The 27631-nt window shown below is 37.7% G+C and overlaps 4 protein-coding genes and 1 pseudogene across 9 annotated transcripts; 1 reads left to right on the forward strand and 4 right to left on the reverse strand.

The window, feature by feature from the left end:
* Positions 1-1302: 1302 nt before the first annotated feature.
* Positions 1303-5705, reverse strand: LOC103323667 (oligomeric golgi complex subunit). Its single transcript, XM_008225674.2, has 9 exons — positions 4964-5705; positions 4770-4877; positions 4568-4635; positions 4155-4278; positions 3932-4078; positions 3575-3838; positions 3188-3472; positions 2573-2719; positions 1303-1960 (listed from the first exon to the last, which is right to left on the reverse strand). The coding sequence occupies exons 1-9, from the start codon at positions 5381-5383 to the stop codon at positions 1451-1453; spliced, it is 2073 nt and encodes a 690-aa protein (XP_008223896.1). The 5' UTR covers positions 5384-5705; the 3' UTR covers positions 1303-1450.
* Positions 5694-7943, reverse strand: LOC103323668 (E3 ubiquitin-protein ligase, putative (DUF177)). Of its 2 annotated transcripts, XM_008225677.2 has the most exons (8): positions 7713-7943; positions 7350-7523; positions 6809-6898; positions 6629-6718; positions 6473-6553; positions 6321-6366; positions 6122-6235; positions 5813-6020 (listed from the first exon to the last, which is right to left on the reverse strand). In XM_008225677.2, the coding sequence occupies exons 1-7, from the start codon at positions 7848-7850 to the stop codon at positions 6162-6164; spliced, it is 693 nt and encodes a 230-aa protein (XP_008223899.1). In that variant the 5' UTR covers positions 7851-7943; the 3' UTR covers positions 5813-6020; positions 6122-6161. The 2 variants fall into 2 exon arrangements, with proteins under 2 accessions (XP_008223898.1, XP_008223899.1); XM_008225676.2 differs by having other exon boundaries at positions 5694-6235; positions 7713-7942.
* Positions 7944-10924: 2981 nt separating this feature from the next.
* LOC103323669 (putative splicing factor 3A subunit 1) lies at positions 10925-15570 on the forward strand. 5 transcript variants are annotated; one of them, XR_016124044.1, is made up of 6 exons: positions 10925-11067; positions 11591-13818; positions 13947-14243; positions 14426-14671; positions 14855-14938; positions 15036-15570. XR_016124044.1 is itself a non-coding variant. In XM_008225678.2 (3 exons), the coding sequence occupies exons 2-3, from the start codon at positions 11674-11676 to the stop codon at positions 14214-14216; spliced, it is 2415 nt and encodes an 804-aa protein (XP_008223900.1). In that variant the 5' UTR covers positions 10925-11067; positions 11591-11673; the 3' UTR covers positions 14217-14401. The 5 variants fall into 5 exon arrangements, 1 of the variants encoding a protein (XP_008223900.1); XR_016124045.1 differs by having other exon boundaries at positions 14426-14665; XR_016124046.1 differs by having other exon boundaries at positions 14426-14555.
* A 1782-nt stretch (positions 15571-17352) lies between these two features.
* On the reverse strand, positions 17353-18826 carry LOC103323670 (aspartic proteinase CDR1-like; annotated as a pseudogene).
* Positions 18827-20511: 1685 nt separating this feature from the next.
* On the reverse strand, positions 20512-27300 carry LOC103323671 (glycosyltransferase BC10). The gene is made up of 11 exons (XM_008225681.2): positions 26939-27300; positions 25450-25975; positions 24445-24543; positions 23466-23566; positions 23297-23368; positions 23035-23125; positions 22521-22601; positions 22073-22132; positions 21861-21983; positions 21157-21195; positions 20512-21051 (listed from the first exon to the last, which is right to left on the reverse strand). The coding sequence occupies exons 2-11, from the start codon at positions 25828-25830 to the stop codon at positions 20923-20925; spliced, it is 1176 nt and encodes a 391-aa protein (XP_008223903.2). The 5' UTR covers positions 25831-25975; positions 26939-27300; the 3' UTR covers positions 20512-20922.
* Between the last annotated feature and the right edge of the window lie 331 nt (positions 27301-27631).

Below are 27631 nucleotides of genomic sequence, written 5' to 3' on the forward strand. Positions count from 1 at the left end.
GCCAATTTGAGGCATATCAAAAAGGGTGCCAACTCTATTCCATCATTTTGCTCCAATGCAAACGCTTGCTCAACCTTCCATTGATCCAGATAGAGTATAGCAACCACAGACAACTCAAATACACCCCATCAAATTTCGGCAACTGATTAACAATAACAAGTAATATCAGAGTGCAATCCTTGAACTTTACAAGCGTTGCCTGCTCAATAAAGGAGCTGTAATTTGGTAAAATTGACACAAATAACGGGATTTATGGTACGAATTGCAAATTTTTTGATAATCCACCATTGATTCAAAATAAAGTTTGATGAGTTGTTCAATGCACTAATTGCTAATACTGTTCTTGGACCGTCATAAGCTCAAGGAGTTCGAAAAGTGATAAACAAGACTAAGATCTTTAATATGCTGGAATGCACTCGAGATCTTTCTGACGCAGATTGTAAAAAGTGTCTTCACACTGCAAGAAGAGAACTTCTAGTTCATAGTTATGGAAAAGTAAATTGACGTGCTATTTATAATAGTTACATCAGATTTGAAATTTACGCCTGTTATGCCTAAACTCATTCGAGATGGGAACGAATGCCTCTCATCCATGTTGAATTACTAATTATTATAATAAAAAATAGTTTCCATTATTGCTCCCATGTTTGAGTTGTGTAATAATAGGAATCATGTAATAGGCTAAACCGCTAAAACACCCCCTTAAACTTGTACCATACTTTCAATTTGCATCCTGACTTTTTTTTTTCCCTTAAGAAAATTAAAGATCTCAACTATATCAAAAATAAATAAATTAGTGTTCAGTTTAAGCCTTATTGGACTGGGTCAATAACGGGTTGACACGATAGTAACATGATCATTAACAAGTCAGGATAGATTCATGAAATACGATACTGACCCGTTATCTTTGCAAAATATACTTTTAGTTATTTTTTTCTTTCTGAAAAATCTTTTAATATATACACCTTCTTTCTTTTGTATATTTGGTTTTAGTAATTTTCTAGACATTTGCTATGTGATGCATAACTTTTTTTTGATAAGATGTTTTCTTTGTGTTATGCTTGATATTATTTGGTAGTATTTTTGATTTTGAACTAAAATTATATATATATATATATATATGAGAGAGAGAGAGAGAGAGAGAGAGAGAGAGAGAGAGAGAGAGAGAGAGAGAGAGAGAGAGTATTCCCTAGTATATCACACATAATGTAGTTAATGCGTTCCGCGCATTATCCATCGTTCACCAAAGAAAAACACAAATGAACAACTCGTTTACCTGTTTCTTCTTTTTGCTAACGAATATTAACAGTTTGAAAATCAAATAGTCAATTAATAAACTAATTTGTTGGAAATAAGAGTTTGACAATCTGTTCAAAAAAGAATAAGCAAATCTATAAGATTAAGACACATGGGAGGCAAGAGGGAAAAAGAAGAAGAAGAAATTGGTGCTTTATATTCCTAAAATGGTCCTTATCTGGTCTGGAGGATGCCTTGCCAGTGACTTAGGATCTAAGTAGCCATTCTTGGGATCCATAATCGCCTGGTATGTAAGATCATATGCTTCTGCCAACGATCTAGCCACTTGGATACATGCTTCAGAACGCAACTTTGGAACCTGCATCTGCTCAAATTCAGGCAAGGAACTCTCACTTCCCAAAACAAGCCCAAAGAAAGCCTTCAAACACTCAGAGAGAGAGGCTGGAGAAGTGTCCTCAATCTCTACCAAGGGGGTATTGCCAGTCTCCTTGTTGAGTGAGTTGCGGAAGTAAGGAATTTTCTGTGACAAGCCGCATCTTCTAAGGATGGCATCAACTTCATTTTCTACAAGTGCTTGCATGTGTCTATTTATCATCATCCCGAGGTTCTTCACGTATTCCGCTGCAACCTCATGCCCAGACAATGGTTGTTGGATGGCACACAAGCAATTGATGAGGAAAATCTTAGAGGATGTTCCACTAGACTGCACCAATCCATTAAAAAGGCATTAGTACGAAAGCAATGAAGAAGACTATGCATGAGAATCACAAGATCAAAGTTATTAATCATTAAATACAAGGGCCTTTTATTTTCAAAAATCACACCAATTTCCCTTGTCATAGCTGGTTTTTGATACACTTATATTTCCAGACATAGGGTTCTAGTACCGAGGACTTGTTTTTCTGCATACCAAATCCTGTGGAAAGTCATAATAATACCTGTAGAATCAGACTTACAAACTCTAGTTTTCTTTTTCCTCTTTTGATAAGTTTTTTAAGAATAGTAAGGCAGAATGATAAGCTCAAACATTTTAGTTTTAATAAGCCTTAAACTCACTTACACAACTACAGAATAAGGGAATTGGCCAGAATATTACAGTGGGTCACAAAAATCTTTGAAACTAGCTTGACATTTGACATTTGACATAATTTGGAACCAGGAATAATTCTATGCACTAGAGTTAATGAGAATTACAACAAAATGAAACAACAAGCCACGAGAATTACAACAAAATGCAACAGAAAGACTCGATATCCTCTGATTAAGTGAAGATACTTTGAAATCAGACGCTTGGAAATAAATGAGAAAAGAAAACCTGAGATGACGGGGCAGAACTGCTGTTGGACAATAGTGCGTCAACTGGTGACTTACTAAATTGACCTAAGTCAGAACTCAACCTACTTCTTCTAGAAGAGTGGCCAGCTCCCTTGGACTTGTGTGCCTCTGCTGCTTGCTCACATATCTGCAATGGTTGAAGTAATGGAATTTATTCAACATTTAAACAAACTGAAGACTACCTCTGCTCTCAAACTGAAGTTAAATATTAATTTTCACATGGAATGCATCAACACAGTTTTAAGTCCCATTAAATCTGTAACATGAATTCTGGAAGAAGTACAATGAAATATTGTCCTCGGTAAGATGTTTCCAGATATGCCTTCACAGTCTGACTCTGCAACAAATTTAACTTAAATTGCTACTAATATAGAGAGCATCTGGTTGTGGGATTATATGGACTCACAACAATAGGCGCAACAGCACTCAAAGTGAAGTTCTTTGTAGTTTGTCCTTAATTAATGGGAATATGACATAGTGTTGAAACTTCAATCATGCTTAAAAACTAATTTCAATGTTGTTTTGACCATCACGAAACTAGAAGCAAGCTTACCAAGCATGCCATTTACATAACCAAATGCCCAGCACAACACACCTTAATAATTGGATCGAGCAAAGCAGAAATGACCGGACCAAACGCAGGATTTTTTCCTAAAGTAGGAAGCATCATGCTGTTATGCGTCTCCACTATTTCAAGCAGCAGAGAGACTCCTTCCCTTACTGCTGGTGGAGGGGAAAGATCAACAGCAACAAGGGGAGGATACCTCAAAAGCTTTTCCCCTCTGGTTTTCAGAATGTCAAAGAAAGTTTTCTGAGCAGCATCCTTCAGTGTCCACAATGTATCAGATAAAGCTGTTTCTCTCCCAAGAAAATCTGATATCTGCAAGTAAACACAGCCATAGATCAGGGGAAAGAAAAAAGAAAAGCAAATAACATGTGGGACAATTTGTTCAATTGATGAATAAGGAAAGGCATCACTTACAGTGTGGCTGTAGAACTCCAGGGTATTACTTAGTTTGTATGAAATTATGAGACTCGATTGAGACTGCAAAACTTGTTCAACTCTTACTTTAAATGGCCGGCAAACTCCTTCAAAAATTCTATCCATAACAAATGTCAAATCAGATTCTGTCTTTCGAGAATCACTTTCAGGGCTCCTGGAGAATTGGTTGGTGGCTGGACCAGTATCTACCGCCGCATCTGGATCCAGTAATAGAAAGACAAGTTCCCGTTCAGATGCCAAGGCCTGCGAAGGGAGCAAGAAATTACGATTGCCAGATGATGAATTATACTTCACAAATGGAAGTGGAACGCAACCAATAGGCCTTTGTTTTCACACCTGATGTAACCAACCTAGCATGTCCCCAACGTATCGTAAGGGATCATGAGCATGAACTTCAATGGGTCGAGGCATTCCACCAGGTCCTCCACGTGTAAGAGCACTGATGAACCGCCTAAACAATGCATTATGCCTCATATTTGCTACCTAGAAATTGGTCAGAAAATCAATAAACAAGGTAGTAGAAAGTGAATCAGGTGAAATGGTTAGCATAGAGAATCACCTCTTCTGCACAATACTTGAAAAGGACAGGCCTTTCCTTGAGGCAACGAACTGCTGTTTTCAAAAGATCACTAACTTCAGGATTATCAGAGTCGCCAAGTCTTCTACATTCTGCCTGAACCCACCTAGAAGACGGGGTTAATTAAAGACCCAATATATCATATTTTATTTATCCTAGTAGAATACTAGTGTCAAAAAATTGAAACAACCACTATACATAGTGGTAATGATCTCTTGCCAGATCAAAGCATATTATATTGTCAATCTGTAAATCTGGGTCACACACATAAACAAGAATTCACCTAATAAATGGTAAATGTTGAAACTTTGCCAACAATGACATGTCAAGCTGTTTGAGAAGAGAAAATTTCCTTATACATGTGCACATTAAGGAAGATGGTAGAAGAGAAAAACCTGCAGAGGCGTTCGTAGGCTCCTTCTTGGTAGACAGCCATCATATCCATGAGCTCGAGACCTGCACGCTGCAAGTGAATGGTAAATTCGGTTGTTAGTATACTATCACCTTTTAAGTTTCCTTGATTCAAACAAATTTCAGATGAGAGAGAGAGAGAGAGAGAGAGAGAGAGAGAGAGAGAGAGAGATTGAGAGAGAGTACCTGGTGATGTGTTCTTAAGAGCAATTTACAGTTGGCATGAATTTCTTGAACATGAGAAAGCGCCTTGAAGAAGTTCTCGTTCAGTTCTTCTTCCCTCAATGCACTTATCTACAAAAACTCACATAAACAAACAAATCAATTTGATGCAAATCTCAACACAGATCAATTATCCACACATATGGCTTGATGGGTACCTCTTGATTCGAGAGTTGGTAATCCCGGAGGAAGCAAGACACGATCTGCTGCCTCTGGGTGGTCACGTTGAGCTCCTGCTTCAGCCTTTCGGTGGTGGCGATAATGTCACCGGTGGTAGCAGTGCAGCTGCTGAGAGCCACGGCGATCTTGTCGCAGCTACTGGCCAGGGCACCGACCTCGTCCTCCACGCGATCCAAGGCCTCTTGGGCCGCCTGGGAGGCCTCCAGGAACTCGAGGTTGATGGAGAGGCCTCGCTTCTCGATGGTGGATCGGAGATTGCGCCGCGACTGAGGGGTATTTTCGGAATAGAAAGAAGAGAGGGTGTTGAGTGAGGCGAGCACATCGGGAGTGTCTGTGCGACATTCCAATACCTTCTTCAGCTTCCGGGACAGTCCCGGCGCCAGCGTCGTCGTTCCCATTTCTGATTTTCTCAGGTATTGTCTGTCGTAGGTAATGAGATGGCGGGAGATTGGCTAGAGATTGGGAGCTGGGAGTTGGGAAAGGCGTCTAATTTATCACAGATTTGATGAATTTTACCCAATTGATAAAAAATAATAACTAATTAGGGAAATTCAAATAATTCCTCTCAATACTCAATTTATGATGGCATTTTGGTTTCTAGTGTCATGTTATGCATTACACTAATTCGATCCACAATAATACAACACGATTATTAATCCTCAGATTGAATTAAATTTTCGGAAAGAAAATGATAGGATTTTCACGACGTTTATCCTAAAATGACACTTCATACGATTTTACTCAATACAGATACAATTGTTTTATGTCATCATTGAATCATGTAACGATGTTCTTTTAAAATTGTCACCCCTACTCCCCATTGCTCATTATACACCTTCCAAGAGGAAATGACCATTAACAACAATAGATGCTCATAAGCTCTTACGTTGACCCAAACAAAGTTAATCTTGACAAATCAAGACTCAAATCTTCCTTTGGCAGCCTTCAAATGAGGAAGTATGTTGTATAAAGTATCCTTCACATTGTATTCTTCATTTAGAACTCGGCTTCTCTTCTTCTGGTTCCATCCAACGCCTGTTGAGAGCATCACCTTTACAATCTTTTCCTTTAATTGTGGATAATAAAACTCTTCATTGTCTTTACAAAATACTATTTACACTGATATAAACACACACCATAGATGTAGATAGAACAATTCCTCCAATTTTATGCATATCATTGCAAATCCCTTAGCTCCAAGAGTCTAGACCACCTCTTATCAATAGAAGCAGTGCTTTGTCCACCAATATCTGCAAATCGGAATTGTATTAGGAATTGGCCTTGCTTAAATTAATTGCTAATCTTCTAGTTCTGAAGTTGTCACAGAAAACTTACACTCTACAGTTGGATAAGATTTCTCACACAGCTCTGAACAAGTATCCTGCAAAGTAAAATTTCCCGCATTCGTTCGTCGATCATTTAGTATAGGAAAAAGTATTGCGTCATGTTGGTTTTACATTCAAAAGTATTGCATTAGTAGTTCTTACTTTTATGGAGGTGGCAAGCCGTATCGTGTCCTGTATCAGCGAATCGAGTTCAGCTTCATTCCCAGGCTTCACATAGATTACCTGTTGAAGCAGCTGTGTTAAGACACTATCTTGGGGAGTGACAGAGAGCAAGAGGGAGAGAGTTTAGAGACTTAATGATGGATCGTCACCACCGATCTCAGGCAGTTGAATTGTGTGCTCGTCTCTGCTTGACGACAGAACCCATACATTAAATTGTGTGTTGATCTGTTACAATGCACATGCATAAAATCAGCTGGATTGAATTTATGATTCGATAAAGCATCAAAGTTTCAGGCTTCTGCAAAGACAAAATACCTTTCTGCAGTATGGAGAAGAGCAGTTGCTACATTTTCTGGTGAATGATGTCATGATCTTTCCATCAACAGAGAAGCCAAAGCTAGCATGCTGGTAATTATCACAAGGGAAAATTAGGGTTGTTGAGTATATATACCTACCATTAATCTCTGCTAATTAATACCACTTTTATCTTCCTTACTACCCTAATCTGCACAAAGAAACTCAACTGCATTTAGGAAATTCGGTTCGTTTCAGAGTTTCGTTTCGCTTATATAACGATCCGTATACATGACAGCCAAAAGAGAGGGGAAAAAAATCCCTAATGTACTTACATGCTCTAAACTGTTGCCCTATTAATCAACCGCATCAAACGACTTAGAAAATGGTACGATACGTTATAAATTAACCACTTAGCGATACGAATCTGAAGATTCTTGATGACATTAACTTAAACTTATTTCATTAAAAAATTAAAAAAAAATCAAACTTCTATAATGATGAAATAATGTGATCTGAGGAAGTTGTAATCAACTAAAAGGTCATATAAAATAGGAGTGACCTTCTGGACGCAGAGATTAACTGAAACTTGTGCATCCTTTTCATTTTCATCTTCAATCAAATCTTCCAAACGCAGGTCATGGAGGGAGAGAAGGTAATCGCAGCACCAATTCCCATGCCATCTCCCATCTGCTGTTGATATTTTGATCAGACTCCTGCTGTTCTTTTTGTTGCTCTGCATTAATTTGTGGGACCAAGTAGAAAAATATCATGTACATTACGTGGCCAACACATGTACACAAAAGGAGATGAAGTTGTAGATAATATTGTAGGCAAGAAAATCATGAAGGAAATCACAGTAAAATACCAAGAAGAAAGAAAAGAATGGAGTTTCAGAATTACATATATTTGTTGGTCATATTACCAGAGAGAAAGAGTTTCTTTTTGAAGCAGCTCTGATTTTGAATGAATGAGGCACCAATTGAGAGGGTTTCGGGTTTGCTGGCTTTACAGTAGGAAGCTTAATAAGTCTTGCTGATACCAAATGACCAACTTCTGCCATCTCTCGTTTGCTCTCTCAACAAATACAGAAGGAGGAAATGCTGGACATGTTTTCCCTTAGAACCTTATCATCATTGGCACTTGGCACTTGGACTTGAGATCGTGATAGGGTGTATAAAGGGAATTTGGAACGCTTAAAAACACAGAATTACAATTTTGCCCTGTTTGGTACTGACTTTTTTTTATACAAATTTGAACTAAAATTTTATTTTTTGGGCTTGAAAATTAACAAATGATTCAATTTCATACAAAAAGAAATATTTGGCCTAGAAAAGAGAGATGTTTAGAAGTTGGGCTTGGGAAAATATTAGTTATGAGATTAAAAATGTAGCATTGGATTTGTTGATAACTCATATTATCACAAGTGAGCCAAGCCCCTCGGAAGACAACTCATGTACCGAGCCAAGAAAAGTGAGAGATCAAAATGAGAGAAGTGATCGGGTGTTTGAGGAATGACCCGACCACTTTATCACCATGTCTTGCTTAAAGATGCATTAAATGAAACAACCTGGCAGACAGGGAAAGTTGGTTGATGCACGTCCCATTCTTAAGCAAGCGTCGCTTTGCCCTTTAAATCTCTGAGAAAACAAGTCAGTGACAGAAAGGGAACATTCAATATGTCTCCCATCCTTGTTCACCTGCCACCTTGCCACATGACCCCTGTCATAAAGTAAGGTGATCAGAAACAGAGCATTAAGTACGATTCAAATTGAGGGAAGTAAAGAAAAGATCTATCCCATAAAATATCTGGACCTCCCCTTCTCCCTCCTATAAATACCCCTCACCTATCTCCAGAAAAAGATAATAAATAACTCTACACATAATATAAACCATACTTCCATTCTCTCTAGCAAAGATTAGTTTCTGACTTAATCATCGGAAAGGGTTAGACTGGAATCAACCCCATCCGCCCGATTCTGATATCATTCAAAGTGTGCAGATCTTCTTTCGGAGGTCATCCGCACTCGTGGGCTTTGCATGGGCCCAAGCCCCCCAGATCAAGCCCAAGGTATCTATACGAGAAGTATCCACGGTTTATAGGATTTAAATAATTTTGTAAAAAAAATTAAAATAATACACAACTAGTCCGATTCGGTTTGGTAAGATGTGAAATCAGAACAAGAATCGGTTGGAATCGGTTCAGTTTGGTTTGGTGTCGGTTTGTGACTTTTTAGTCTACCGATTTTTTTTCCTATGATTTCCATCTGGCCCGACTAAGTGTTTCGGTTTTTCGGTCCCGATGCCCACCCCTAATAAGCTATAGGCCAAATGTAAGCCCCAAAATGTGTAAAAATCATCTCTAGTTATGGGATAAATTTTATACAAATTTATAAATAAACCCAATTCTAGACATGTATTTATAAAAAAACCCAAGCACTATTTAAACATAGAAACACACCCAAAATCAACCCCAAAGTCAACTTTTTGGGTGTGTTTATAAATGGGTTTTGAGTGTGTATAATGATGGGTTTTGGGGGTGTTTATAAAGTGTTTTGGGTGTTGAGTTTTTTTATAATTTCAACCTCCATTTTGGGTGTTTTAGTGAAACTCCCTAAATTTTAAGGGCCACATTTAACCGTTTAGCCCTTCTACCATGCCACACATAGCCCAGTTGTAGCCTATGCCAAATTTTTTGTGTGGGCCCTATGCATGTGTTGCTTCACAGGAGGAAGAATCACGTGTGGGCGTGATCACGGGATTAGTTCATGTAATTGGAAACTAATAGACATGATTCATCCAAGGGCTGCTATTAAGCTGACGTCAGCTAGTCATTACCTTTTTTTCTTCTAACATTTTTATTGTAATAAAAAAAATTTCAACTTTTTGAAAAGTGCGTCAATTTTTTCAAAAATAGCCATTGTTGGCTTTAAATAAATAAAATATTTCTATAAATACCTCCAAATTTCTTCAAAAATTTTAACACTTATTTCATTCCACATTTCTTACAAAATTTATCACATATTCACAACTTCCACATTATTTTTTTGGTCAAATATTTTCCACACTCTTATCATAAATCTTGTTAAATGCTTATCAATGCACACATGTTATATTTGGAATATTGTCTCTAAATAGTAGTTTAATTCATTTAAACAATACATAGTAGTGGATTGTATGAGTGCTGCATCATAATTTTCTCAAAATAATAAAATATAAAGTGCCTTAAAATATAGTCATGCATGATTGGAGATGGAAAAATTTAGCCCTACTTTATTCTTTTATAAATAAATATTTTGGAGAGCTAAATTGTAGTCCATTGTTGCATTTAGCCCTCATGACTGGAGATGGCCTTAAGATTAGTTAAAACCATTTAGACTTATTTGCAAATCATACTCCTACTCTAGTTAATGCACAAACATTATGGAACCAAATTTATTACTTACATATTAGTCTCATTTTATTGTCAGAGATCAGCAATTTAAATTTTATGGATGAAAATTGTTTTTTTTTCTTCTGGGTTTTAGGTTTAATAGTCTTTGAATTTTGACTCGATTCATATATTGGCCCATCAATTTTCGAAATCGTTTTCGTGGTCTTTCAATTTTAGTTTCATTATGACAAATGGTCATGCTGTCAATTTTGTTATCTTTTACATTAAATGCAGGGGCAAAATGATCTTTTTGTATTATTTTTAATTTCCACCATCTGAATATTCCTTTCACATAAAAATAAATACTAAAAACTAAAACCTACCATCTAAATATTTTTAATTTATCCCTGAAGTGAAGCAATTTCCGATATTGACCCCTAATAGTACACCATGCACATGCTTAAATTTAACAGAAAAAGTTAACAAAATTGACAGCAAAACCATTTATTTTAACGAAACTGAAGTTGAAGGATCATGTGAACGATTTTGAAAATTGAGGGACCAAAATGCGAATCGGGTCAAAGTTCAGAGATCATTGAATCTAAAAACCCCTTTTTTAAATATAAGTAATAGTCTAAACTATAAGATAAAAGCCTTTTTTCACTCCATGTTGGCGTTTATATATTTTTTGAAGAGAAAACTATAATAATAAATAAAAATTTCATTTAAAAACCCTTAAATTTCGCTCTACAAAAGAAGGCAAATTAGGAATTCAGTGATGGTATTTTTTTCAGAAAATTGGGTCGTGACGGTGTATGTTATTAAATAAAATACATTACACAGTCTCTCTCCTTTTCTCTTACGGCAGTTGGGGGGACTTTGAAACCCTAGAAGAATCAGACCTAAGGTACTCTCTCTCTCTCTCTCTCTCTCTCTCTCTGCGTTAAACCCTAATATTTCGCTACTCTTAAAACTACGAGGATCTTGATTCTCACCTTTATTTATCATGCGAATATCTCTTGAACTACGCTTTTGTACTAATGTTTGTTTCGTTTTGAAAGATGCAGTTTCTATTTATTTTTCGTTTCTGGTTATCTGGGTTTGAGGTTCTCTTTCAATTGGTACTATAATTTATTCAGAAAAGAAGTATTGAGTTTTCCATCTGTTTGTCTAGAAAATCGAAGATTTGTATATATTTCCATGTAGAGGTAGAGCTTGTGGTGAAATTATGTCCTTAGAATGCTGGAAAGCTGGTTTTTGGGAGTCGTGTTAATCAATTTGGCTGACTTCCTTTCAGTAGGACTGTTAGTGTTCTCGTCTTTATCACATTCATCTTTGAAATTGTTGCTGGTCGGCCTGAATTGATTTTTCTCTACTTAATAGTAGCTCAATACTTTTATAAGTTGTCTTATGTATTTGTATATGTGCAGGTTGTGGATGAGCAAAAAGCTGTTTTTTTGATGCCCTTTAGTTTGCGAATTGTTACGTAAGTTTCTGTTTTTGTATAAGGAAAATGATAGGTTCCATTTTGCCCTTACCGGCTCCTCCTTCTGATGGAGACCTTGGGCCTCTTCCAGAATCCCAAGTGACTGAACCTAATAACGATGAGAAACAATTGAATGAGGAGCAGAACAAAGCCAACTCCGTTGCAACACATACTAGGGCTATTGGTATCATTTATCCTCCTCAAGACATCAGAAATATTGTTGACAAAACTTCCCAATTTGTGGCAAAGAATGGACCGGAGTTTGAGAAAAGGATCATAGCTAATAATACCGGAAATGCAAAGTTCAGCTTTTTGATTTCCTCAGATCCCTACCATGCATATTATCAGCATCGATTGTCTGAGTTCCGTGCCCAGAATCAGTCTTCTGGACAGCAACCTTCTTTGCAGCTTGAAGATTCTGCAACACCTGAGTCAGCCCCACCAGCTCCAGCTGCAGATGGTGAAACAGGAGCACCAAAGCTGGATCCCTCTGCTCAGTTTAAATCGGTGCTCAAAGTGCCTGAACCACCAGAAAAACCCGAAGCTGAGCAGTATACTGTTCGGCTTCCTGAAGGGATTACTGGGGAAGAGTTGGATATTATAAAGCTCACAGCCCAGTTTGTAGCTCGAAATGGGAAATCATTTTTGTTAGGATTGACAAACAGGGAAACGAATAACCCCCAGTTCCATTTTTTAAAACCTAACCATAGTATGTTTACACTTTTCACTTCTCTGGCTGATGCTTACTCAAAGGTGTTGATGCCTCCGACGGGGTTGACAGAGAAGCTTAAGAAAAGTATTGCAGACATGACAACTGTGCTTGAACGGTGTGTGCATCGGCTGGAGTGGGAGCGTTCACAAGAGCAGGCAAGGCAGAAGGAAGAAGATGAGATTGAGCTGGAAAGGATGCAAATGGCTATGATTGATTGGCATGATTTTGTTGTGGTTGAATCAATAGACTTTGCAGATGATGAGGATGAGGATTTACCTCCTCCAATGACCCTTGAGGAGGTTATAAGGAGAAGCAAGGTCACAGATATGGAAGAAGATATTGTTGAGCCTGGTAAGGAGGTGGAAATGGAAATGGATGTAGAAGAAATGCAGCTTGTTGAAGAGGGCTTGAGGACAGCCAGAATTGAAGAGAATGGTGTTGAAAAGAAGAATGAGAATAAGGTGACAGATGATCCAGATCCACCAATGAGAATTGTGAAGAACTGGAAGAGACCTGAAGACAGGATCCCTGCTGAAAGAGACCCAACAAAGTACGTCATTTCACCAATCACTGGAGAGCTTATCCCTATCAATGAGATGTCTGAACACATGAGGATTTCTCTCATTGATCCAAAATACAAAGAGCAAAAAGAACGGATGTTTGCCAAGATTCGAGAGACTACTCTCGCCCAGGATGATGAAATCTCAAGAAACATTGTGGGCCTTGCACGAACCCGTCCTGATATTTTTGGTACCACAGAGGAAGAAGTTTCTAACGCTGTCAAGGCTGAGATTGAAAAAAAGAAAGATGAGCAACCAAAGCAGGTCATATGGGATGGTCACACTGGAAGCATTGGCCGCACAGCAAATCAAGCCATGTCACAGAATATCAACGGAGAGGATCAGAATGATGTTCTTAACAATGATGCAAGGAATCTTCCTGGTCCTGCAGCTCCTCCTCCAAGACCTGGTGTGCCGTCTGTTCGCCCTCTACCCCCACCACCAGGTCTTGCCTTGAATCTACCTCGTGTTCCTCCAAATACAGCTCAGTATTCTGCTCCATCTAGCGGTGGCCTCCCTGTACCTCCACCGAGGCCATCAGTTGTCCAATATCAATCAGTTCGACCACCTGGACCTCCAATGCCCATGAGTTCAGGACAGCAATCCCTTTTGGTGAATCGGCCACCTCCTATGCCACCATCAATGTCTATGAATCCATCTGTACCACCTCCACCTGGTTCGCAGTTTACACCCATGCAAGTTCCCCGATCTTATATGCCTCTTCCTGTTCCTCCACCTACAATGCAAATGATGCCACCACCACCTTTGCCTCAGGGGATGCCCCCGCCACCACCACCTGAGGAAGCTCCTCCACCGCTTCCAGAAGAACCTGAGCCAAAGCGGCAGAAGCTTGACGATTCTATGCTTATTTCAGAAGATCAGTTTCTGGCACAGCATCCGGTATGGATTCCCTGCATATCCTTGCCTTTGCACTGTAAATTCTTTAGTAATTGAAATCTTATTGTATAATTATTGTTGGTAGCCTGACAGAAATTATTCCTTTTTATTTATTATCTTTTTGGTTGCAGGGACCTGTTCGCATCACAGTATCTGTCCCCAATGTTGATGAAGGTAATCTGAAGGGACAACTTTTGGAGATTACGGTGCAGTCCTTATCTGAAACTGTTGGGAGTCTGAAAGAAAAAATCTCTGGGGAGATCCAGCTTCCTGCAAACAAACAGAAATTGAGTGGAAAGCCTGGTTTTCTCAAGGACAATATGTCGCTTGCGTATTATAATGTTGGAGCAGGAGAAGCACTTAGTCTTTCATTAAGAGAGCGTGGTGGAAGAAAGAGATGAGCAGATTATTTGACCAGGCTGATTAAGGTTCTTGCTGGAATTTTCGTGTTACCATGAGAATATTCAATATGTCATTTGGGACTTTTGCTATTCTACTTTCTTTGATGTTATATGGGAGATTATATGTTGGTTGTGTATTAATGGGATGATTTTTCTTGAACATATAATTGTTGTCTTTAAACTGATGGTAAGTGTCGTATCTACTACAGATTGGGTGCCTCGGCGAGTGTCTCTTAAGGACAATGGGAAGTAGATCAGTTCCTTTTGCTTAGCCAGCGCAAGTCATGCTTATATGTCTAATAACTGCTCCTTTTTGCAATGCAGTTTTTTCTCTGGAAAGTATGTGCCCATGGTCGTATTATGGTTTTCGTATCCCTAGAAGCATGCTTGGTGTCAAGTTATTTTCAGTGTTCACTTCCGATTTTTGTTGCTGAAAGATTTTTCTATTGGTGAATGTTGGTATTTTGGGTTTTTTGTTTTCTTTCTAGTATTTAATTTTATAGGGTGAAGCTATACTGCGCCTTTAGCAAAGGGTGCCACAGAAGCTTGTATTATTTGCACTCGTGTTTCTTGAACCAGCCAATAGCAAGCAGTGGCTGGTAGAGTTGGTGTTTTCTAATGATGGTTGTTAACTACAGGATAGAGGCTTATAGCTACTTGTTGGGACTCTTAAATGGTCTGTGCAACCAGTTAGATGTGTCTTCTTTAAGCATCTAAGCCAGGTAAGATGCTATTTTATCTTTACCATTTTCATGTAGAATTCCTTGCCCTGTTTCCAACTCTGATGGCAATCCTTATGCATGCCATTTCTTTTTGCAGCATGGACTGGAACCACAGGGTTTGATTACCATGTTAAAGGAACGAGCAAGTTTTTATATCTTTGTATTTTCTCTAGGATTATTTGAGCAGGCAGGGGTTACATAGCTTCCCTAAGGTTATGCTTGAGATTGGATTTGATATTAAAAGTTTACAGCTAGTATAGAAATGCAGAATGCCCTAATCTGTTGAAAAGAGTCGTCATTAACTGTTCAGTTATGGTAATTTGGTGCTGGCATCACAATACTGTAGAGAATTTGGTTGGCTGACGTACTAGTCCAAAATATTTGCTCAACACTGGCCTTCACTATGGGGTGTCAACATGGTCCATGCGTAATTACGAGTCGACTCAGTATGTCGATCCAGAGTTGAAGACTCCAGTCCTGTTGTGCGGATATAAATTGTGTCTCTAGTACTTGTGCACACTAGGAATATGTATGTAGTAAAAGCCACTGTCAGCTGTTTCAGAAGGCATTGAGTTGCCTGTATAAAGTCTGCCTCATTTCCCAATATCAATTGGTTGTACTTGTTGAGAGCATCACTTATGCTGCCAATTGCCAATTAAGTTGTGTAGCCAACAATGTGGGTTGTTTTCATGCCTTAATTAGATGTTTCAAAGATGAGTCTCCCTTCACTATGGGGTGTCAACATGGTCCATGCGTAATTACGAGTCGACTCAATATGTCGATCCAGAGTTGAAGACTCCAGTCCTGTTGTGAGGATATAAATTGTGTCTCTAGTACTAGTGCACGCTAGGAATATGTATGTAGTAAAAGCCACTGTTAGCTGTTTCAGAAGGCATTGAGTTGCCTGTATATAGTCTGCCTCATTTCCCAATATCAATTGGTTGTATTTGTTGAGAGCATCGCTTATGCTGCCAATTGCCAATTAAGTTGTGTAGCCAACAATGTGGGTTGTTTTCATGCCTTAATTAGATGTTTCAAAGATGAGTCTCCCAAAAGCAAGAGTCCCTTATGCTTTTGACGTGCAATGCCGGATAGAAAGGTTCTGGAAAACTGTAACGCCCATGTCTCAGGACAATGAAATGTTTGTCTGATCAAACCAAAACCACAATGCTTGACCTAGTTGCAACTTACAAGAATGAATGGTATATGCTCAGGACCTTGGTGGGGGTATGTCTGGTCAGGACTCGAGTCCTGTATCGGACAGTTCCACTCCATCCCTGAGGATGGGGCTTGTTTATTCTAATATATATTGTACTGTTGTCCAATTGAATGAGTCTAGTCCGTATTACATGACACCGCCCGATTTTAATTAGAATAGTTCTGTGATGCACTTAAATATTTGATATCTTCGGAAATATCGATGAATATTTCAGTATCGGTGTCTGTTGATGGAAATGTTCGAAGCATCATCGCCTTCAGTAGTTGGTTCTTAGTTAACCAAAGCGTCCAAGCAACCTTTTCATGTCACTTTGAGCACCATCTCTCGTAGCTAGTTGTAATTTCGATTACAGTGGAATTTGGGTGCAAGGTGTGAGTGGTGAGTGGTGAATGAGTATGAGTACCAGTTAGGTGTTTTTGGGCAACAATGTGAGTGGTGGTTGCGTCAACAGGTATCAAGGAAAAGGTTGCAGACGTCAAGAAAAAGAAGAAACTGAATTGCAATGTAAGACTTGCGAAATATAGGAAAGCATGCTTTAAATTACAACTTTCACTCTTAAAGCTTATTTCCCAATTCTGATTTTTTTGATGATTGCTTTTCCTAGGAATTTTGATGCCCATCTCTTAAGAGGCAATTTTGAAATGGAAAAAGACAATGACATTCTAATAAGTGAAATTGAAGAAATTTGATTCAATGAAAGGTGGCTTTTTAAAAATCCTTGAATTTTCGGTATAGGAAAACAGAGGGGATTTTTATTTTATTTTCAATTGTAAATAAACAAAAATGATAATAATAACATGAGTTATAACATCCATGGTTTTACCTTGGAAATTAATAGAACTTTTATTTTGAATACAAGTGATAATCTAAATTACAAGATGAGGAGTTTCTCACACACACAACCAAGATGTCATGGTTCGAACCTGAGACCTCGTTTTTTTCCTTTTCTTTTTCTTGGTTACAAAAGAGTCTAAAGAGAATGACAACTAGAATCTACCTTCATGTAATGGCCAATATGGGAGCAAGAAAGACACGGTTTTGTTTCATCTTCTTTTATTCTTCAATAATTATATCCCATATTTAAAACCCACCAAAAGTAAATAAATACAAGAATAAATAAGAAAAAAAATTGATACCAAAAAAAAAAAAAAAAAGGCTGTAAAATATATTGAACTCCCTATATTATGGATTCCCATCAGTCATCAAGAAGTTCATAATCAATCCTCTGAAAATAAACCTTGTTTGCAGCAAGATCTTAGGCAACATTATAAAATTGCTGAGCCATAATTCCAACAACATTCAAGTCATTCCCAACAGGAGACTCCTGCAAAGCCATACAAAGCTCATTCTGGCCATACTCTTGGAAAAGGCTCTCAATGTCCAAACCCAACTCAGCCCCATCTGCAAAGTTCAAGACAACATCTGGAAACCCAACAAGGTCCTGGCTTATAATCCCCTTGTAGCATAAAGCTGAAGGAATATCAGGCTCTTCTACTTTTTCCAACTTTCCATCCATCAACTTTTGCACTTCAGCTCTAAGCACATCATATGCACCTTTGGCTAGGAAGCTTAATGTTGTCCCAGAATCAATGACTATTCCACCAGTGCCTGATGGTGTTCTTTTGAAAATTTCTGGTTCAATTTCGAGCCGCCTTTCGGCGAGGCTGATGCCCTCTAAGGTCAAATAGTAGAGGTCATTGTAGACTTCAAGTGGAGTTGAAAGGCCTTCTATCTTTGCACCATCGCCTAAGATTAGTTGGTTATGAGGGTACTTAGGATCCTTCATGCTACCAATGCAATAAGAAAATTTTGACCCCAATTGGGTTGCTAAAGATATGTTTGAAGGTCCAAGACCAAGTATTCCACTAGGTAGGCCATTGTAACCATCATTGTCATGGGCACAACCAAAAACCACATTCGCGACAGGGCTAATGCCTTCGTCGGACGTGTCCAAGGTGAACTTTCCCAAGAAGTCCGGCTACATCAGTGCCATCAGGGTACTTGTGAGAGAACTTGCAATTGTTTGAGGGGTCACATTTGTCACTAGGGGAAATGGTGCAATAGGGAGAGTTGCATTGTAATGTGGTGTATGTTGAGGACTTGGAAGGGTCAAAAATTGGAGAGGCTTGTTCAAAACACTTGGTGCAAGGAAGGCATTGAACCCACAATAAGTTGCTGCCTGTGTCTATGGTCAAGAGCTGTGGAACTAGTGGCTCACCGATTGAGAAACTTGCCATGAATTGTGCTCCATTGTCCTCAGCAACAAGCCCGGCACGAGTATCGTCTGTCACAAAAATATTAGACTTTGCTCCCAAGTATGCTAAGCGTGCCATGGAGGTTTTCAACGTATGCATAGCATGGTCTTTGATGGTTGCATTAGGGTTGTAGTAAGGAGACAAAGCCGAACCGCGATGAATGAGTTTTGTTGCAAAACTCCTTGGTCTTTCGATGATGGAAACTGTGGCGGTTAAGCATAACAAATTTCAGAAAATAACAAAATTAGTAAGCGAGAGCCTAACAGGTTTCGCAAACAGGGCTGCCATGGCTACTGCTTAAGAGAACACAGAATTGTTTAAGGCAGACGAGGCATGAGAGCTGTGCTTCTTTGTAACTATGCGTACGTAGAAATATACATATATGGAAATATCCTCCAGACTGTAGACTTGCATTATATGCTTGCTCTTATCAAAAGCATCCTCCTAAGAAAATGAATATATGCAATAAAGGGAAAAATAACAAGATAATCTTGTGTGTAGGGTTCTTTAACAAGGCAATCTTTCCATTTAGTTTTCACACGCATAAGTCATGGCATTAGGTTTTCCATTAAGTTTTCATCTTCCTTTTTAAGGTAGTCTCATAACTGCTATCTTATTCTTGTCCAAGACCATACAAAACTTAATGGAAATTTGGTACATTTGTATCGGTAATGAAAACACAGCAGTAATGACTAATAAAAATTAGAAAGCAATTAAAACCATGTAAAATATGTGAAAGTTTGATTAAGGGTCATGGATTACCCTTTAAAATATGGGTAATATATACAGTAGTGCTCAAGCGCTTATTAGTTAGTAAGTGTTGGGAGTGATTCTGGACTTCTGGGGAGAAGCACCTTGCATGCTTCTTCATATAATCACTTTTAATAATTATAAGGCATATGCTTCTCCATAAAATCACTTAAAACCACTTAAAGTCATTATTGGAGAAAAGTGATTTTCCATAAAAGTGATTATTGAGTTATTTAGGCCCCGTTTGGGATGCCTTTTTTGGCCAAAAACCTACTTAACTTTAAAGTTAAGCAGTTTAAGGTGTTTGGTAAAAATAAAATGTCATGCTTACTTTCAATTGAAGCAGCGCGCTCCCTTTATTGATTTTTTTTTGCAATTCCACAAATACCTTATTAGGTTAGAAATGTATCTCTCGTATTTCTCTCCAAGTCTGCAGACACCAACATTTGGTATTTCCTGTAGCCTCCCAAGTTATCAATCTATTCGCTCAATCTCCCGTATCCTCCCAAGTTTGCAAATGATTCGCTCAATCTCTTTTCAAAGGTAGATTATCAATCTCTTCAAAGCTGTTGATTATAGTTTTCAGGGATATATGGATTCTTCAATCTCTTGTGTATGATAGTTTTTAGGGATGGAATCCATATGGTCCAAAAGGTCCTTCAATGGCAGGGCGACCTTGCTCTCCTTCAACTCTAATTCTTCCAAGTCGAAACCTTTCTTACCCCTTGTTGGTTATATTTGGTCATAGAAAATAAATGATATATTTTGTTCGAAAATTGAATTTTTATTTTTCTTCAAAGGTTAATATAATTTTTAGGAAGAAAAGTATAACAACACTTCCAAGGTTTATTTTTTACAACATATTAGTAAAAAAAAAACACTTTCAGCCGCATGTCTATTTTGGTCATTATAAATAGTTACAACACTTTTACAAATGTCTATTTTAGTCATTATAAATAGTTACAACACTTTTACAAACGCTCTACTCCTTACTTTACAACTGATTCTTTTTAAAGCACAGCAGAATCAGCTTTTTTTTAAAACGACAGCAATCCCAAACTGGACCTTAAAATCTCTCCCAAACAATACAGTGCTAACCACTCATTTGAGTCTACTCTACAAATAAACTCCTAACCATGGTTTAATTATGCATTAGTGTGGTTGCATCTGGTCTGTAAATTCCCAAGGCAGCCAGGGCATAGAATCATTCAATGCTTACTTTAGTGTTTCCAACACTTCTTCTCTCAAGACACAAAGATAACGTACGGGAAAAAAAAAATTAACTTTTCCAATTCAATCATTATATGTTTCTAATTTTCTCTCTGAATTTCCACACATGCACTGAATAATTTTTAAAGCGTGAATTTCACGGCTATTGTGTGTTGTATATTTGCCACTTGAGAGTTCAAACTTCATCTTTTACAAAGACTAACCACAAAATGCAGTGAAAGAGTTCCCCGAAAAAGAAAAATTCTGTTCTAGAAATTTAACACTGATGGTGCAAAATGAAGGGTTTGTAGAGATCAACATATCCTCATACCCACGGAAGCAACACTAGCTTGTTAGCCTCCAGCCAGACTCCGGTCACCCTAACTGCTCTGCCAGTTGCCCTTGCACTCAAGAAATGTGGTTGGGGGGAACGAACAATCAAGCCTCTATAATTTGGCAATTTACAACTTCGTCAGCTATACTGGAAATAAGTAGGAGGGAAAGGGTCGAAAACGATCCAACCAAAGAATATGGAATCAAAAATATCTGGCTCAAATTGTTGTATAATTGGCAAAAAGGTGCAACAAGTTATTGAGAGTCTCTGGATGGAACTTCCTTGCAAACAAGTAACACGGCCGTTGTATACCATTCCATAAGCAAGGCCATTTCTGTACTACCCTCTGAAAAATGAAACAAAAAATGGGATTAAATTATAATGAGTTATTTCCAAGCCATCCAATATTCAAATTCCAGAAGCATGAATTAGCAATCTTTTAGATGCATACCTTCTCATCACTAGTTACATGCACGCTCACATCAACGGACTGCATTGACAAGACAACAAAAGTCTCTGTCAGAAATTAATTATGAACAATTTGTATTTGAATTGATACTACTCTCTATAGTATTATATATGTTGGAACTGATGGTGTAACAAAGATTGCAATGGCACATCCAAAGCAACTATAATGAGACACTCCAACTGGTACATCCACCAGGTCATTTCAAGCCACCAATCAATTCAGGCCACATCTTCATTAAAAGGCCGAGTACTAAAAACTGAAATTCAAAAGCAAGAAGCATTTTCTTTTTTTTGGTTGGGTGGAGAGAAAGAAGTGAGGGGTGGTATTCATCAGATGACAATATTGGCTCAGTGCAAACCACCCAACCAACCAAATAAAAAAATTGCAGAGTTTTAGAAGCAATATGCGAAGTTGCATTACGCAAACTTCCTAAGAAATTGCAGTCAGTGTCCAGCAGCACACATTCTCCACATAGGTACCTTACACAGACAGGTAGAAGAAATATTGCACAGTTGCATAATGCGAACTTCAAGAAATTGCAGAGTCAGTGTCTAGCAGCACATATCCAAACAAGATAAACATGCATGCATGATGGGGCTCTTATTTATAAATACCACACACACACACACACACACACACACACACACACACATATACACATATAAAAGCTTATAGCAAAACTGTACCGTAATATTCTTCAGAAGGTCAGAAGTAATATCCTGACCCTTGTATAACTTTGGATGCCACTTTCTTTCAGACCAATCAACATGTGTTACAGACCAGTTTGCAATTCCACCAGGATCAATTATCTGAAAACAAGTGCAAAGAAACTTCATTCAGACAGAGATGCTAAATACAAGGAAACACAGGAGGAAATTCTTAGAGAGGAGATTCTCACATTGAAAAAGGTAGGCAAGTAATGTTCATCAGCAATGCAATTGCGCCCGTCCAAACCCGGCTGTAATAACCAAGAACATCCACATCAAGAAATTGGGTTTTAAGTATCACAAAAACCTATCAAATACTTGCATGTCAGCTGTATAGTGGCCCAAGCATGAGAAGGAGGAAAGGCATATGTTGAAATTGAGCACATGTTTTACATATCGACAATAAAATTTTGAGCCTTAAAAGAGCTTACGTCATCAGAAAAAACCAAATAAAGAGCAACCTAGAATTTAATTACACCCGTAATAGGAGAAAGCAAGGACGAAGGTATCGTACATGCGATATGCTATATCTACTTGGTAAATAAATTAGAGGCAAAAACATATAACATATGAAAATATTAAGAACTACAAACAAGGCAGATGTAGAAATGAACAGAAAAATAGAAAAAAAGAACTTGCCCTGCAGTAGTCCCGGAATTTCGAGTAGTAAAGACCGTCAGCCATTACTATCACAGCATGCTGACGCTTCATAGTGAACCACTGCATATAATTCAGAATATAAACTTAATAAAGGGAAGATACTTGAATTTCAAATATTTGAATACTAATACATCTCAAAAATCGATCCCTTTGTCACCACCAACCCTGGCCAAAAAAAGGGATCAAAATGAAAAATAATTCCTACATCTGGATAGTTAAACTGCACTACCTCTGACCTATGCACAACCTCACAGGCAAGAATCTATTACACAGCCAACAAGCCTTCAATTTTCTAACACCTTGGAATCAAGAATTACTTTTTGGGTAGTCATATTGCTCTACTGTCAAAATGTGTTGATATTACCTACTGACAATGCATGTTCATAAGACCAATAAAAATGGCCATCAAGAGATGGAGAACTCCATTTAGCAAATATCAAATTTCCCGAGATTAGAAAAACTACATTTGCAGCAACAACATAATGAAAAATACCTGTGCACCCTTTCTGAAGTCTTTCTTTTCAATTTCAGGTAACATGTGCTCAGAATACCTCCCATTTCCATGTGGACCAGGATCCTCAAAGCTGAAAAGAGAAAACAACATAAGATATAAAAATAAATAAAAATAAAACCCTACTACGGAAGCAACTGTCATAACTGTACCTTTTCATCAAAACAAAAATGCATTCGCAAAATGATGAGCTACCCACACATTTAAACTAAAACAGTGGCTCATAGAAGAAGATTTCACTTACCAGTCAACATAGCTTATATTTGTATTCATCAGATAGTCATAGATATGGTCAAATGTATACAGTGGCACACAACTGCATAACAGAAAGAATTAATAAGAAATTAATAATTGCAGAACTAATCAGAACTCAATAGAAAAAGGATGACTAAAGGTACCTAGAATTTGATCACCTTTCAGAAAGTAAGACAAAATGCTGGTTATCAGGATCTTCAAGAGCATTTACCAATAATCTTCTCTCTGCATCTACCATGGAAATTTTCCCCCAAATCACCTGAAAACATGATCAAATTGTCGATCTGATTAATCTACTTGATCACTAGTTAAACATGAAGACAATATACCACCATCATCACTACTGATACAATGACTATGAGTATGATATAATATTAATCCAGCCAACAAGGAATAAGAATTCTACCAACAATTTTAGTTGTAGTTATATTGGCTTCAAAAGTTTTGCTCTAAGTAGATCTGGTTTAAGAAAAGAAAACATGTGAAAGATATGTCACATTGTGTTATCCTCATTTTCTTCTACCTGTCTGTGTAACATCATCTACACAACTCTAACCCCTTCCATGATAGCCTGCTAGCTTAAAATTGTTCAAGATTTACATAGGTCAGAATAAAGAAACAATCAGACGATTTCTACAATTTGAGTTATTGTGAAAGATTATGCTCAGCTTCATTAGGAGAGACTATCATACTGTATGGATTAAATAATCAATCACCCCCTCCACAACAAAATATTCCCCCGCCACCCACTTAATATCTGACATTAACAATTAACAATTAAGTGGCCGAACTGGCATGTTTTAACTCAATTAAATGAGATATGAGGCTGCCTGACAAATAAATCAATTAAGCAAGTAGGAGGTCTATGGTAATATATGAGATGGGATACGTTGGTTTTAACATCTTCTACATGTTTGTTTGTTATTTACTAGCTTTAATATTCACTGTATATCATGTCCTTTGTTTCGTATGATGGAGGGTTTCATCAACTGTAACAAATTTTGTTTTTGTATAGCAGTAGACAAGGAGTCTGTTAATTCTCATTTCTATTTCAAATAACATTGAAAAGTATGAAACATTAATCTTGTAAAGTAATGCAGTCCAATCATGAATGACTGACAATAAAATCAGGTATACCGGGTCACTGCGTATCTCGCGATTAAAAAAGTAACGGCTCAAATGAATTGCCTTTTCTTTAGAAGCATGGACATAAACAGAGAACCTTCCTTCATGACCCTGCCAAATAAAAAATTGAAAGACTTAAGGTAAGCATATGAATTCATAATTACTTTAGCAGGCTTTACCAACACTGGAATACTGAGTGAGCAAGATCAGAAATTCTGTCCTTCGACATTTATTTCCACATATTACCATGGAAAAGCCCTAATTTGACATAAACAGATGTCTGTTGTATAACATCCTACTATAAAATCACAGTCACTAATTTTTTTAATAAGAAAACAGCCACTGGAAAGGGCATCAAGGGACACGAAAATCCATACATACAGATTGCACTAAAAACACCAAAAGTAACAGAGATCATCATATGTAACTTAACATTTTTCAAGCAGGTTACAACTCATAAGAAAGCTTAGCACCAACTCATCTCATCAGCCACAAAGACAACAAAAGTTTACAAATTGGATGCATGAGTGCCACTTTGGTATAGAACCTTGTTCAATGAATTATTGCCCTCATCCATATGAGAAGCTTCTCCTATTAGGCTTGTTATTTCGCTCCAAATACAATCAAAAATTTAGCATTAGTCAACCCTTATACTGTATTGTCAAACCTGAATATTTGATAGCTTGATGAAATTAAGCACATATGATGATTATTAGTCCAACATAGTGCTAAACTGTTGACCAGTAATCACAATATAAATCATGTATGAAAGACTCGCTTGTATGGGAACGCTCCAACTATCCTTGTGAAAGATTATAGGAAACCACAACATGAGTTAATCACTTCATATTCTTAATGTGCTAATTTGAAAGCATTGTCTGAAAAGTTAAATTTTGTTTGAATATGCTTAAACTAATTAAGCAGGACAGGCATATTAGGACAAAACTTCCAAGGAAACAAACAAAAAGGAGATTTTTTTTTTCTCGGGCCAATAAATCATAACAGATGAAACCTTACTTGGAAAAACACATCCCACAGCTTCTCAAAAGGCAATGCACTGGGTGTAAGGAACATGAAAGCAATTTTCGGATTCTTGGATTGAATAGGAGGTGCGCTCAGAATCTCTCTAATCACAACACGGGATGCAATCTCAGCATCAGTATATTCCCTTTCAGGAGCAGGTGGAAGCCAATCGGTAATAGCCTTGCAACCTCTCGAAGAAAATATGTAACAAGCGGCGCTGCTTTGAGGTGGGTAGAGAAAAGCACAAATCACAAAGATGCTGACCAAAGAAACCAAGACAATAATCCACAATGGCCTCTTCAGAGGTGGGCGATGGCGAGCCCCGGGCACGATCTGCATGTCACCCATGCCTAGTCGCCACTGACCCGTCTTCATCTAGAATAAATGCATCACAATTTCATCACCTAATGATCTCATTCCTGTCTATTGTCCCCATCCACCATTGTACTATTTGATATGGATTTAGTATCGACAGTCTAGCAGAGAACCTTCAATTGATTGGTGTGGAGATTTCTGCAATCTGCAAGTAAAATAATAAGCAGACTAATTCATACAAATTTATTCTGAAAATAAACAGGATATCCTAAGCAGGTACAAGACTGTTGAAAAATTGGTAATACCATTCCTAATAAGAAAAATATGCCTAGATCACTACTAATCCTAATAGTAAACAGTAACAGGTACAGCAAGCATGACATATGGACATAAAAATCATTAGAAAGAATGTTTAGATTAACTCAGTCCCAAAAAAAAATTGTTAGATTAGCACTCTCATGTATGAGAATGCTAATATGCCTCACACAGAAACGCAATGCAACCTTTCAAAAAGTAAGCGGCATCAGAAATCAAATCAAATTGATAACAATCAAGCAATTAATTCCAAAGGTAATTGTTATTGCTTAGAATCGTTTGCCGAAATTGCATTTGAAAAGAAAACGAAAAAAGAAATCCTAGTCTTCAGATGGGTCGTACTGTACGGTTTACAAATTACTAAAACAAAACTTCAACTCTTTGTTTCTCTTCCCCTTCTTCTGCTTACCTTTTGTCAGCAACCAAACGTAAGGTCCAGAAAAAGATCGGAATTTGATAAGCGAACCCTATTTTCAGAATTCAAAGCTCAGAACCAGCCCAACAACTAAAACCAAACGCCTGAATATGTATGTAGGTATAAAAAATTAAAAAAACAAATAGCCAACGATCGTAGTAAAGAAAAGTCAAACCAACACACAGATTCCAATCTAAACCCGAAAATTAAAACCCAACTGCAAGACGCAAGCTATAGTGCCTCTTTAGTCAACTCAACCACTCACAACCCCCAAAATTTTCCACCATTTCCTTCTGCCCCGTTTGGTTTCCAAGAAACCAAGCAAAAGCCGAACAACCACTTCCCAATAACGTAGCTACACCAACAAAAACGAAAATTCAAAAGCAAAGTCTTATCTCACTCTCACTCTGAAATCTTGGAAAGCATGGAAAGAGGTACCTGATGCAATGAGCTGAAAGGAGCTTCGACTCAAGAATTGAAGATCTGGAATCTGAAACTTCTTCTGCGTAGTGAGTTATCGTTGACTCTCTCTCTCAAGATCTAGGGCATACACACAAGAAGGAGCAGAGAAGACGACCAACAGTCTGGCCTCGCATGGAGAGAGAGAGCTGGATGAGTATAAAAATGGAAATGAAAAGAATTAAAATTGGAAAAAAATTAAAATGGATTTTAATTGGGATGTGTTTGATTTTTTGATTCCTTAAAGACGATTCTTTTGTGTGTCTCCTTCCCAAAATTCTCTCTCTCTCTCTCTCTCTCTCTCTCTCTGTAGTCGAAACAGTCGTTTGCCTTTCTTCCAAACACAAACACAGCCGGCGATTTATTCTCCTTTTTTTATTTTTGCGCTGATTATTATATTTTTTATTTGGACTGCTGCCTACCCTTCCTCGCACTCATGGCGCGTGTCTCTTCACTCTTTTCCCACTAAAAATGTCACAGTTTTTCCCTTTTTCCTATTGTTTATAAATTTAAAAGAAAGTGAAAATTTAGTTGTTCCTCCTAAATTGCTCTCTGATCCCATTTGGATTCACGGAATAAATTTGGGGAGAAATCATTTCTCATATCATTTCTTAAAGAATGAGAAATTGAAGATTTCTTTCCCACATGCTAGGAAAGTAACTGAGATATATC

The sequence above is a fragment of the Prunus mume genome, linkage group LG2 (genome assembly GCF_029339155.1).
Source record: "Prunus mume cultivar Tortuosa linkage group LG2, ASM2933915v1, whole genome shotgun sequence".
NCBI classification, from domain to species: domain Eukaryota; kingdom Viridiplantae; phylum Streptophyta; class Magnoliopsida; order Rosales; family Rosaceae; genus Prunus; species Prunus mume.

Bases quoted from the DNA above. Each gene is read 5' to 3' on its own strand.
- LOC103323671 (XM_008225681.2), bottom strand. From the start codon at position 25,830: ATGAAGACGGGTCAGTGGCGACTAGGCATGGGTGACATGCAGATCGTG. The intron at 22,133-22,520 runs GCAAGTTCTTTT...TGGTTATTACAG, and splicing joins AATTCCGGGACTACTGCAGG to CCGGGTTTGGACGGGCGCAA. The intron at 21,984-22,072 runs GTGAGAATCTCC...ACTTGTTTTCAG, and splicing joins ACTTGCCTACCTTTTTCAAT to ATAATTGATCCTGGTGGAAT.
- LOC103323669 (XM_008225678.2), top strand. From the start codon at position 11,674: ATGATAGGTTCCATTTTGCCCTTACCGGCTCCTCCTTCTGATGGAGAC. The intron at 13,819-13,946 runs GTATGGATTCCC...TTTTGGTTGCAG, and splicing joins AGTTTCTGGCACAGCATCCG to GGACCTGTTCGCATCACAGT.
- LOC103323667 (XM_008225674.2), bottom strand. From the start codon at position 5,383: ATGGGAACGACGACGCTGGCGCCGGGACTGTCCCGGAAGCTGAAGAAG. The intron at 3,839-3,931 runs GTGTGAAAACAA...CTCCCTTCGCAG, and splicing joins TGCTAGGTTGGTTACATCAG to GCCTTGGCATCTGAACGGGA. The intron at 2,720-3,187 runs GTGTGTTGTGCT...CAACCATTGCAG, and splicing joins TGCTCGATCCAATTATTAAG to ATATGTGAGCAAGCAGCAGA.
- LOC103323668 (XM_008225676.2), bottom strand. From the start codon at position 7,850: ATGGCAGAAGTTGGTCATTTGGTATCAGCAAGACTTATTAAGCTTCCT. The intron at 6,719-6,808 runs GTATTTTGTCTT...GCATTGTAACAG, and splicing joins CTTCTCCATACTGCAGAAAG to ATCAACACACAATTTAATGT. The intron at 6,236-6,320 runs GTAAGTTTTCTG...TCCGATTTGCAG, and splicing joins ATCTTATCCAACTGTAGAGT to ATATTGGTGGACAAAGCACT.